Below are 12,500 nucleotides of genomic sequence, written 5' to 3' on the forward strand. Positions count from 1 at the left end.
TCAATGGACTGTGTCCTAATCAGAGAGTAGTCGACAATTGCAACTATCCATTTTTCATTGGAAAAAAATTCCAACAAAGTGAGTTAAATGGCTAGTCTGAAAGTCAACTTACATGGAGTCAATGTGAATTGAATTGAATCATTTTAAAACTTTTTTATATCTCCTTCCAAAAATTAGCAGAAAATTGGGTTCAATCTATACACAGTGTTTGCACCAAACCAGTAACAGCATAAAGTTTCAGATGAGAGATTGACAAAACCATGAGTTTTAACGATTGTCGTAAACAGGTGTATGCGTAAGCTACTCAGAATAAAATGGATGGATAGAATAAAAAATGAAGAAGTATGGAAAAGAACACAGCAGAAACCAATAGGAAAGGAAATAGGAAGAAGACGATGGAGGTGAATTGGACACACCCTTAGAAAGAATGACTCCAATATAACAAAGAAAGTATTGGACTGGAACCCTCAGGGAGAAGATCAAGGGGAAGGCCACGAGGAACATGGAGAAGAATTAAAGAAGCTGATACAGAGAAGTGATAAGACATGGAACGAGATAAAAAAGTTAGGATAGAGAAGGATGGAAACTGTTTGTCTGTGGCCTATACCCTGACCCAGGGTGAAAAAGGCAATGATGATGATGACAAAGGTGAAGGAATAGGAATAAATTATGAAGATATATTGCTATTATAAGTCTGAGGTACATTTATATCCTAAAGTGCACGAATAGAAATACAAAGATTAAATGGCTCTAATAAGTCTGGATTACATTTACACATCACAGTGAAGAAACAGGGTTGTTAAACACAGTAATGGAATATGGTTAAGAAGCATTCCAATTACCGGCTTTGACTGTATTGTGATAATACCAACAATAATATCAATATCATGATCATCATCATTTTATTATTATTATTATTATTATTATTATTATTATTATTATTATTATTATTATTATTATTATTATTATTATTATTATTATTATTATTATTATATATTAATATTATTATTATTATTACTATTATCATCATTAATCATTTTTATTATCTTTGTAGCTGAGAAAAAAACAATCCAATCACAGTAATTTCAGAAAGCTCAAAATCTTTCTTTCAAAAACAAGCCAGCACCTATTTTCCTTCTTACACCCATTGCATGGTTTTATCAAGCTATGCCTACCTATTCCCGATGATCCCAAGAAAAGGAAAACCAAAGGATGATCTTCATCATACCACCCATTTTCTTTCCGTCGTATTGCTGTCAAACAAATATAAAAATTAGTGAATAAAAGGTAGGCTAAACAGTAAAGTTTGGATTAAATTGGATTAAAGCGTAAAATTATTTGTGGTATGATGACAGTAGTAAGTTAAAGAATTTACAGAAGGAAAAACAGGCATACTAAGAGCTAGACAAAACAATATGGTCTCAATCAAGATTCTAGTGAGAGGGGTGGGTAGGGAGAGATGATGATGTTACTGTTAAATCAATCAATCAAAAAAAATTAAAGTTCTACTTTGACACTGTACAATAAATTATTACAATAAAAAACTGAATTAACGAAAATTAAAATTTCCCTATAGTGTCAAAACTCTCAAAGAGTCAAGTGTATCCCAGCTTAGTAAGGGTTAAACAATGGAAAAGTTGCTTGTTGCTCTTATCACAGGACACGCAACTGTCTCAAAGTACTTTCCACCAAATCTAAACAGACCCAGTGAAAAAATCTTGACTGTACTCTTTGCTTGTGAAGTGAGTGCCCCACCCACTAAGCTATCAGGACCTCTAAAAACTAATAATGTGAAATCAAATGTAAGCTTCATTTAATTACAAAAACAGATCAAATGAACGTTTCGGGTTTCCCCTTTATCAACAAAACAGGATAAATGAAACACCACAGATGAATGAATCCAGACTTATTCTATTCATCTGTGGTGTTTCATTCATCCTGTTTTGTTGATAAAGGGGAAACCCGAAACGTTCATTTGATCTGTTTTTGTAATTAAATGAAGCTTACATTCAATTTCACATTATTAGTTAATTCTTTGAGCTTCGAGCAGCAACATTTACAGAACCTCTAATGGAAATCAAGCTTAACAATAAATAGCTGCCAAAGGATAAATTATGCAAGTCTGACATTTCCTCTCAACCAAACCCATCTATTGAAATAAATCATATACACAATTTTCAAGAAAATATCTTGAAAAATTTGAATATCACAATTGTTTTAAAGCACGCGACATAATTGCTATATTGAACATTTCTGACAAAATTTTCAAATTTCGAAGTGATCTGTCATTCTCCCATTTTGCTTTATGACTGTGAGTAGGCTTATTTTCATGATCCAGTTGATTTTCTAATGTCTTGAACAATAATTTTATCCTATGCATTTTGAATTGTCTTGTTTAACTCTGTTTCTATGTAAACGTTACACACAACCCTTATAAACCATGTTTGACAATATTCACCAAATGCAGTCGTCCATCGGACTCATTGGAATCAATTCATATGTCTCTCTCTCTCTCTATCTCTCTCTCTCTCTCTCTCTCTTTTTCTCTCTTTCTCTTTCTTTAGACAAATCATTGAAGGTACCAGCTGAAACTATATTGATAGCTCCTTCCTGTCCAATGATGTTTTCTTTCAGTCGAAGCTCTAAGGGGAATTTCCTTCTTTCTTCTGCTTCTAAAGCTTTTTTCTTGGCAATGAACTGTCACAATGAAGAAAATGAATAAAACAATTTGCTATAAAATTATTGAACCTCAATGAAATTATGTAATTATTCTGAAAATTGCATTCCAATTAAAATGAAATGAATATATGGTCCATATTATACTTATTTATATCTCATCAATGAGACAAAATTTTTGAAGGTACTAAGTACAAATGGTCGAGTGGTTAAGGAAGGTCCCGGGTTCGAGTCCCGCTTCAGACATGTTCGTTTTTTTCATTGGGCAAGATTATTAACCCCCAATTTGCTCACTTGGACAAAATGGGCGATTCCTGTTGACATCAGACATCTTGTTTGATGAATTGTCTATATCCCTTCATGGAATTCCTAGGCAATGATATCTTATGATGTCGTGGTGGAAGGGCATAATTTATTTTTTAAAGTACAAGATGGGCCTTATGGTCTGATAGAGTCTTCTTTGATTTTTTTTTTTAGGACCATGGGTGTCACTGCTAAATATCACCTAACAGGCATCAAGTCTCTTCTACATGTTACATGTTGTTGTTGGTCAGGGACCCTTTGTAGAGCCCTTTGAGCATGTTTAGTGGATATTGCGCTATAAAAATGTTTGTTTTTTTAATTAATTTTTTTTTAATGCTCAAAAAGCTCTAAATGTGTTATGATTGACCAGGATGAGAATGATAATGAAATAGACCATAACTTACTATCCAGTAACAGCGTGTATCTGTAAATTTGTATCCGGAATTCTGGCACCCATGGTTAGGACAACAGTTATCAGAGAACAATCGTATTAAAATGATCTACACTTGTAAAAATGGTATTTAATCAAATTGGTAAAATAAAGAGAAAAGAACCTACCGACTCGGCTGCTTTATCAATTTCAGTACGAATGCTTTCTTCGCGGGTATAATTTACTGCTCTGTGACCCAGACTATTTTCAATTGTTGGATCTGCACCTGCCAAAGAGAAACAAAAGTTTTGATAAATCAAATTTACAAATACATTTAACAGCTAGGCATAGGCCAATAAGTGCATGCATATAATGTCTAATAAACATCATAACAAATGTCTAATAAACAAATTAAAGCTTGCTCAGCTAAGCCACTTCTTCAAGTCTCTTAATTATAAGATTATAAATGACTAAGTTCTTCCCATGTAAAGCACCCAAATTGTACACTTAAGAATTTGGACAGCTTGTACTTTGTTAATTTATTTGGTGGAAATATAAGTATTGCATAAGAAGGGGGGGGGGGGGGGGGGGGTTTAAAAGGGAGATGTAAGGTTAAATATGAACAGTCCCAAACGCACAGCTTTTTCTTACCTCCATCTAAAAGTAATTTCACACAAACCACGTCATTCATCAGTGAAGCATAATGAAGAGGGGTACAATCCTTAAAGTTGGCCCGATTACTTAACCGATCACTAAATTCTTCCTCCCGTATGAGAGAGACTAAAGGGTAAACAAAAGAAAAATGAAAGTAATGTGTGAAAGATAAAAAGATCAAAAATTTTCTTTAATATTTATTTAATTTCCAAGGTTGAAAACATTTTTACTCTCTTTTTTAACCATTTTATTATCATCATCATTATCTTCATCATCATTAGTATTAACGTTCCTGTCATCATTGTAATAATAATAATAATAATTATAATAATAATAATAATAATAATAATAATAATAATAATAATAATAATAATAATAATAATAATAATAATAATAACAATAACAATAATAATATTAATAATAATAATAATAATATTAATAATAATAATAATAATAATAATAATAATAATAATAATAATAATAATAATAATAATAATAATAATAATAATAATAATAATAATAATAATAATAATAATAATAGTAATCATTATTATTATTATTATTATTATTATTATTATTATTATTATTATTATTATAAATATCATATCATCATCATCATCATCATCATCATCATCATCATTATTATTATTATTATTATATTATTATTATTATTATTATTATTATTATTATTATTATTATCGTTATTATTATTATTATTATTATTATTATTATTATTATTATATTATTACAATGATGACAGGAACTAATACTAATGATGATATAAAGATAGAAATTGAAATGCGAATGAATTAAAATAATATATCCTTTCTTATACAACAAAGAGTAAGCAAACTTGGAAATGAAGAGTTGGACAAAAAAGATAATGTTAACATCAAAGACCATTTGAAAACCCAAACGTGGAAAATGACATGGACATATTTACTCTTAACCCTAAATATATTTCAAATGCTCATTTGCAGACCTGCGAACTAAAAAAGAAAAGTGTATTTTGTCCGCAATTGTAAAAATAATGCAAAAATTGTGCTGATGCACTATACAAAAATTATATAAAAGCTTACATCAAACCCAAATCAAAATAAACTCTGATCTTCATTATTCAAAAACTCATTCGTAGCAATTTTTAGCAATTACAAAGATATCTGGTTCATTGAGAAACCAAACTAAGTGAGCATTTCAAATTAGGATAAGGATAATTGCATTTCAAAAAAACCCCAAAGAAAAGATCAAAAGACCCCAACCTTGTTTGTAGTTGTCGATGGAGGAGTTGGTAGTTGTAGTGGCAATGATGCTCTAGTGGTAGCGGTGATGAAGAAGCGGTGATGGTGGTAGACTTGATGTGGTGGTAGTTGTGGTAGTGACAAAGCTGTGATAGTGGTTGTAGTAGTGGTGATGCTATGGTGGTAGTGGAGAGGTTTTGTGTGTGTGTTTTTTTACAGCATACGTGTGCACTCCAGGTGTCTGTAAAATCTCCCTTAAGCAAAGGCAGGGTGTATTTGACCTGGTCTCCAAACCATGGTATTTTGATCATCCAAAACTTTATCCGGCAAAAAAGAAATGTTTCTGACAAGACTCAAATTAGTTCTAAAATGCTAAATTATATCTCACCCATTAGTTCATTCATCCTTTTTTCCCTTGCTTTAATTGCATACGAGGTATAAGCATCCAGAGAATTGGGGTCAGCTCCATGAGCAAGAAGAATTTTTATAACTCTGAGAGAAAACATAATTATCAAGATGATGTGATTTCAAAGCATCCTTGCTTTCCATTAACCAAACTCTTCGCAAACAATGTGTGTGTGTGTGTGTGTGTGTGTGTGTGTGTGTGTGTGTGTGTGTGTGTATAATATAATTTTTATTACTATTAGAACTATTCTTTATTAATGGAATTGCAAAGTATCAAAATAAGTAGATTAACTGTTTTTGAATAATATAAAATCTTCTAACACCTAAAAATTTCGATATCAAAAAGATGGCAACTAAAAAAAGACACTTGATGCTATCCGGGAAACTCTATGCTGATAATTACATAAAACTATTGGAAGAAAATCTTTTGTCACACTCTGAACAACTTTATCCAGGAAGAAAGTTCATTTTTCAACAAGATTGTGCTACATCACATCCCATACGAGCAAAAGAACACAAGCTTTTCTTTGAAGTAAGAATATTTATTTCATAGAGAAAGGCAACTGGCCGGCCCAACCACCCGGCCTCAATCCATGGATCTGAGGTTTATAATATTGAGCTTCATATAGTGCAATATCCACTAAATGTGCTCAAAGTGCTTTACAAGGGGTCCCTGGTCAACAGCAACATTTTACTTGTAGGACGTGACATGACGCCTGTTAGGTGATATTACAATTTTTCGGACAAAAAACAATGCTGTTCACGGCCAGGTACTCATTTTACACCTGAGTACGGTGAGAGAATGTGAGTAAAGAGCCTTATCCAAGGACTCAACTATGCGCCGAGTGCGAGACCTTCCGATCTGAAAGCGAGTGTCATACCACTTGACCACTTAGCCGCACAATGGACAAAGATCTGCATTCACAAAATAAAGCTTGAGAGAAAGAATCATTTTATGCTGGGAGAAGATAACCATTGAAGAAAATCAGAAGTGCATTACAAGTTGGAAAAAGAGACAACATTGGATCATTAAAGAGGATGGCGGTGCAATTGATTACTTAAAGTGCTAACTTGTAACCGTTGGACTAAAATAGGCATGTGAGTGTGCTATATAGATGATTTCTTACACGATGAGGAGAATTATGATGAAAATAATGTTTATGGTGACATAATTAATGTTTGCTAAAAATGGCAACAAATGTTAAGATCTACGCCATTTTACTCTCTGCAATGGAGCGTCATTTTTCTCTGATATTGTATAGCAATGACTATGAAAAATGTTTTTTTCTCTTTTTGAGGAAAATTTTTATATGAAATCAAAGCCCTATCTCCACTGAGTAAAAATGTTTTGAATTTTGAAAATCCATTCATAAATAAACAAGTTATGCAGTTTCAAAGGTGTCATTTATTTGGATGACCCGCAAAGAGGAAAAAAAACGCGAAAATATGGGACGCTTTTTCCATTTTTTTTTCGACCTTTGGTTGTATCTTGCGTAATAAGTGGATTAAAAGATTGAAACTTGGCAATTTTATGGCAAATTTGATAGAGAATATGATGAAAACATTAGAAGAGTTCTAACTCATATAATTTTAGAGCTGGATGGTATATAACACACACACAGAGAGAGAGAGAGAGAGAGAGAGAGAGAGAGAGAGAGAGAGAGAGAGAGAGAGAAATTTGTATAACACACACTCACAGAAATATATTAAGAAATGAGTATATAACACACACACAGAGGGAGAGAGAGAGAGAGAGAGAGAGAGAGAGAGAGAGAGAGAGAGAGAGAGAGAGAGAGAGAGAGGAGGGGGGGGGGGGAGATTGCGTACATAAATGAAAGAAATATAGAAGGAAAAGAGAAATTGGACAAGGGGACAAAGGTTACTGATGGAACGTGACTTGGAACACAATAATTAAACCCATGCTCAGATTGTAGATTATATTGCAATCGAAAACTTTTAACATTATAATTTCTTAAATTCTTGTAAATTAAACAGTCAAATTATCAGCTATTTATTGAACCCAAACGCAATAGCAGACGATAAACACCCCTCTGCCAGTGAGACCGCGCAGTCATGAACTTTAAAACGAGGTCAACCAATCAGAAAGTGCTTTGCCACGACCCGCTCAGCCGCTGTTTGGTGCCAAATCGTTTTGATCTTGTGATTCGGGCTGTAGGGGGGCAAAATGGCTTTGTCTTTTACGAATGAAAAGCAAATTAGGATGGCGTTTTGTAAAATACGGGGGAAGTACTCGTTATATTCATATGAAATTTTACAACCAAAAAGAAGAAATGTTCATGTATTACCTTGTCAGCGACAAAACCTACACGCCCGGTAGTTTTAGAAATATTTTACTCCAAAGAGTAAAAATCTATTTTTAACGGTCTTCTGGTAATCGCACAAGTTTTGTCGCTTGACATAATCTAAAATGACCTTTTTCTAACTGTGTGCCAACTTTCAGTCATATTCATCGATAAACAGCGTCGTAATTAATCTTTAAAGATAGCATATACGAAACGGCTTCGTCCCATATTTTGTCGCGAATTTGGGCACTTCATGAGCGAAAAAGAGGCCCAAAGATTTGTGCGGGATAGTCATTGCTATATTATATTTCTGAACACAATTTTATATGTATATATTGCAATTAACAGAGTTGCGATTATCCAGAGTAAACTGTAGTAGTAATAGTAGTAGTAGTAGTAGTAGTAGTAGTAGTAGTAGTAGTAGTAGTAGTAGTAGTAGTAGTAGTAGTAGTAGTAGTAGTAGTAGTAGTAAAAAAAAAATTTTTTTAAAAAGTAATAGTAGTAGTGGTAGTGGTGGTGGTGATAGTAATGGTAGTAGTAGTAGTAGTAGTAGTAGTAGTAGTAGTAGTAGTCGTAGTAGTCGTCGTCGTCGTAGTAGTAGTAATAGTAGTAGTAATAGTAATAGAAGTGGTTGTAGTAGTGGTAGGCAGAGGAGGAAGAAGCGAAGATGATGATGATTGCGATGGTGGTGGTGGTGATGATGATGATGATGATAATGATGATGAAATAATGTTGTTGTTGTAGTAGTAGTAGTAGGGATGATCATTTTGTGGTTTTAGGACGGATGATGCTGTGTTGGTGCTGTATAATGATTATGCTGTGGTGGTTGTAGTAAGAATGTAAAGTAATGCTAGGAACTATAAACTTTTACCAACAAGTGCCTCCTTGGCATTAGATTGTTTGATAAAGTGCTGAACTATGACCTCTATAAAAGGGCAAAACAGCTGCCAATTGAGGCCCGGGTATAGAGGAAAGTGGTGATGGGTAGGTCATACACTGTGCAAAGAATCTTGCAATATCTGAGTGGAACCTGCGGGGCAAGATGAAAAATGGGCACCCAAGACAGACCTAGAGAACAAGACTGCAGGACAAAATCCAACCGCAGGTCTGACCTGGGAAGAGGTGGAGACAGAGGAAGTTGAATGAGTGCTATTGAGACCCAATGATTCACAAGAAACAAGGAGGAATAAGTCACAGTGGTAATGAAGATTCTGCTGCTGTTGTGGTGTAGGGAAATATAGTGGTAAAATCAATATTTTTGGATGGTCTTTATGATAGTACTTTTCCTTATAAATAATGGCAGCCTACAATATTGAGGAGATTTTACGATTTTCATCTTTCAAAGAGATTAGCACTAAAAATATTCTATGAGCAAAAGCATCATTAAGGCATTTAAAAAATGCATGAACATTCGGCCAGATTTTGTTTTTAAAGAAAAAAAAGGGAAAATACATACTCTGGTTTTCTATTTACAGCGGCTATGTGTAATGCTGTCCAGCCTAATTCATGACGTTTGTTCACATCAGCACCAAGTGCTAACAGCCTGGAATGAAATTAACAAGAGTTGAACTTTAAAGACAAAACATGTTACAAAAATCAAATTTTTGATGGAACTAAACAGAAATATCCCACAACAATTTAAAAAGTCCATACAAAACGAAACACGACAAAATAAAAGATATTTTGGTCTTCATTAGTTAACGATGTAAAGTTTAAAAATTACTGCACAAATATAGGAATTTATACAAAAGAGAAAGCAAAACAAACAAACAAAAAGCCATTGGCAGGACATATGAATTATATCGGGTGGTCACATAAAAATTAGACACTTTTTTTTAGTTGTATCAAAATTTCTCCAAAGATTAAAAACCAATGACTTTTTTAAAATGCCATATAATAAAACAACTGCACTCATGCCAGTCCTACTCCCGAATAAACAACAGAAGGATTACGGCACTGTTTACAATCAAATCAATGATAATACACATCAGAGGTGAAAGCTTAAGAGGCAAACCCTTTGTCACCATCAAAAATACATAGGCTACTCAAACGCGGTTGGGAAATGTCTTTTCACAGCCACTGTTCCATGTATTGCATTGTTATTATCATGGGTCTATCCATGACTCCTTTTTCCACCATCCTAAAAAGCCACAGAATAACAACACCCCTGGATAACAATGTAATTTTCGCTCCCGGGTGATGTCGTTATCCGGGGGTTGCACTGTAATAAATCTGGAGGCAGTTGGTAGAATTTCTGCTGAGCCATGCTGTTTCCATCCCTCCCACACATACACACACCACCAAGTCATGATGGGAAGACACAGTTTCTTTGAACTATGGTTTGGCATGTCCCAAGAAGTTTGAGGAAACCTTGCTAGAGTGTTTAGAACACTGAATTAATTGTAGTAATAAATGCGGTGCTTAAATTTCTCTAATATATAACCAATATTATCATCATTATCATAGAAAGAGGAATTCTACTTCACAATAACATGAACAGGGAATTAACCGGAAACGGCCTTCCATTCATGACCACAAGTCAGCTAAATTGATTCCATTTTACAGATCAGCTGTGACCAACTTTAAAATTTCGGAAATTACAAGATTCCCCTACAAAAAAAACAAAAAAAAAAAAACAATCATTTTTCATTATGGTTAAAAAATTATTTGAACTCAAAAATTGATGGTAGCTTATTGTTTATTTTTTGGTCAATTCTATCATTAACGATCCACTGCTTTTCTTTTATGCTTTTGTTTCTTTTATTTTTTTTTTTTTTTTTTGCATTCTGACCAAAGATATTGCAAGTACTAAACTACAAATCTATCATGATAGCTTCTTCATCTTCTTTTGTCTCTAACATCAATTTTGAAAATTCATTAATTGAGTGTTTTTCCTCATGTGGGATTGAAGATTCCATTATCTCAGAGTCAATGGTGGTATCAACGAGTATAAATGGGCATCCACTCTTGAGTGGTAAACCATAAACTTGGATGGCTTCCTCTTATTTTGTTGAATATCATCACCTACGGGTAATTTCACTTGGCTATTTAGGCCTTTGCAAAATATTGTCATTTTGTCAAACTTTCTTCTCTATTGTATTGGTTCATGGGGGGTTTCTTTGTTGTTGTATATCCCATCTTTCTTTTCCAAAGCAATGATATGACCAAAAAAGTGTGCCAACTAAAATTATGATTAAATTTTACACAGACTGTACCAACCTTGAAACTTCAGCACCAGATCCAAGTTTACACGCGACAAGAAGTGATTCCTCTGTTTCCAAGAAAGGAAAAAAAAAAAAAGAATGATACATTTAAGTTATTCTACCTAGTGCAAAATATGATAAAACAATACAGTACATACTAAATTCTGGCACATCAAATTCCATCAATTTCTGCAATGTGGCATGGTGGAACTGGGTGAACAATTCTTTTCTATATAATAAGTCGATATTTCTACACTTTGGGTACGTATTACAGCATGCCTTGTCATCGCTCAGTTGTCATAAAAACCCTAATTGGCTCCATTTAACACAAAGTAACAATATTTTTTAAAGTCAAGCGAAGCAGTAACAAGACATCTAGAAATGAATGCATTAATATGAGTGAGTTTTGTTGGGATGGGGTGGGTTGAAAGGATTTTATTACGCTCGGTGCCAGTATGGCTTGCTTGTCATGGTGGGATATTGTGGGCCATGCAGGGCATGCTTATCAATGATGCTTTTCATTTTGTATGTGTGTGTATGTGTGTGAATGCACATTTCCTTCATAAACTAACAATGAGACATGGTGGACTTCTTTGAATTAAAAACTTGCTTATCAATGATGCTTTTCATTTTGTATGTGTGTGTATGTGTGTGAATGCACATTTCCTTCATAAACTAACAATGAGACATGGTGGACTTCTTTGAATTAAAAACTAACTGGTAAAAAAAAGAAAAAAAAAAATCAAACTGAACCCATAATGCATGAAAACCAGTCCATACTTATAAAGCTAGCGGTATTGCTGATAAGGGAAGTAAGGCAGGAAGTAGAGTCATGCATCTCATACAAATGCTATATATTATTGACAAACTCCCATGAGCATTGGATTTCGGAACGCTCGAATTCTAGTAAATATGCTTTTTGGCTCCTTCTGAGTATGCTAGAATACAGCAAGCACTGTGCCATGACATGGAACAATTAATACAGTTGAGTCTTTGAAACATAATTTTTAGGTAATTAAGAAATCCTGCAGGTCAGGACCATATCTCCCTATAATTTTTCCTTGTTTTTTTTTAAAGCTAATCAGGTTAAAAAAAAATAATTTACAGACACTATAATACATCAATTTATTATTATTATTATATTATTATTATTACTATTATTATTATTATTATTATTATTATTATTATTATTATTATTATTATTATTATTATTAATATTATTATTATTATAGTAAAACAGGGAGACAATACATTTTGATAAGTTATTTTCCTTAATAAATCAGTGATGATAATCTTCCGAGGATCCGCGGAATTCCGGGATTTTGGGATTTTCTCAAAAAATTTCTGC

The 12,500-nt window shown here is 33.3% G+C and overlaps 1 protein-coding gene across 1 annotated transcript in view; it reads right to left on the reverse strand.

Moving 5' to 3' along the window:
* LOC144971445 (mitochondrial disaggregase-like) overlaps positions 1–12,500 on the reverse strand; it is a 29,932-nt gene that overhangs the window by 16,424 nt on the left and 1,008 nt on the right. Inside the window, exons 2-8 of the mRNA XM_078912361.1 lie at positions 11,169–11,220; positions 9,406–9,492; positions 5,630–5,733; positions 4,001–4,129; positions 3,538–3,635; positions 2,583–2,697; positions 1,176–1,253 (exon numbers count right to left, since the gene is read on the reverse strand). Coding sequence (XP_078768487.1) covers positions 1,176–1,253; positions 2,583–2,697; positions 3,538–3,635; positions 4,001–4,129; positions 5,630–5,733; positions 9,406–9,492; positions 11,169–11,220 — 663 coding nt within the window. The remainder of the gene's footprint in view (positions 1–1,175; positions 1,254–2,582; positions 2,698–3,537; positions 3,636–4,000; positions 4,130–5,629; positions 5,734–9,405; positions 9,493–11,168; positions 11,221–12,500) is intronic.

Source organism: Berghia stephanieae, chromosome 4, assembly GCF_034508935.2.
Source record: "Berghia stephanieae isolate SIO BIC M18660-M18661 chromosome 4, UCSD_Bste_1.3, whole genome shotgun sequence".
Lineage (NCBI taxonomy): Eukaryota > Metazoa > Mollusca > Gastropoda > Nudibranchia > Aeolidiidae > Berghia > Berghia stephanieae.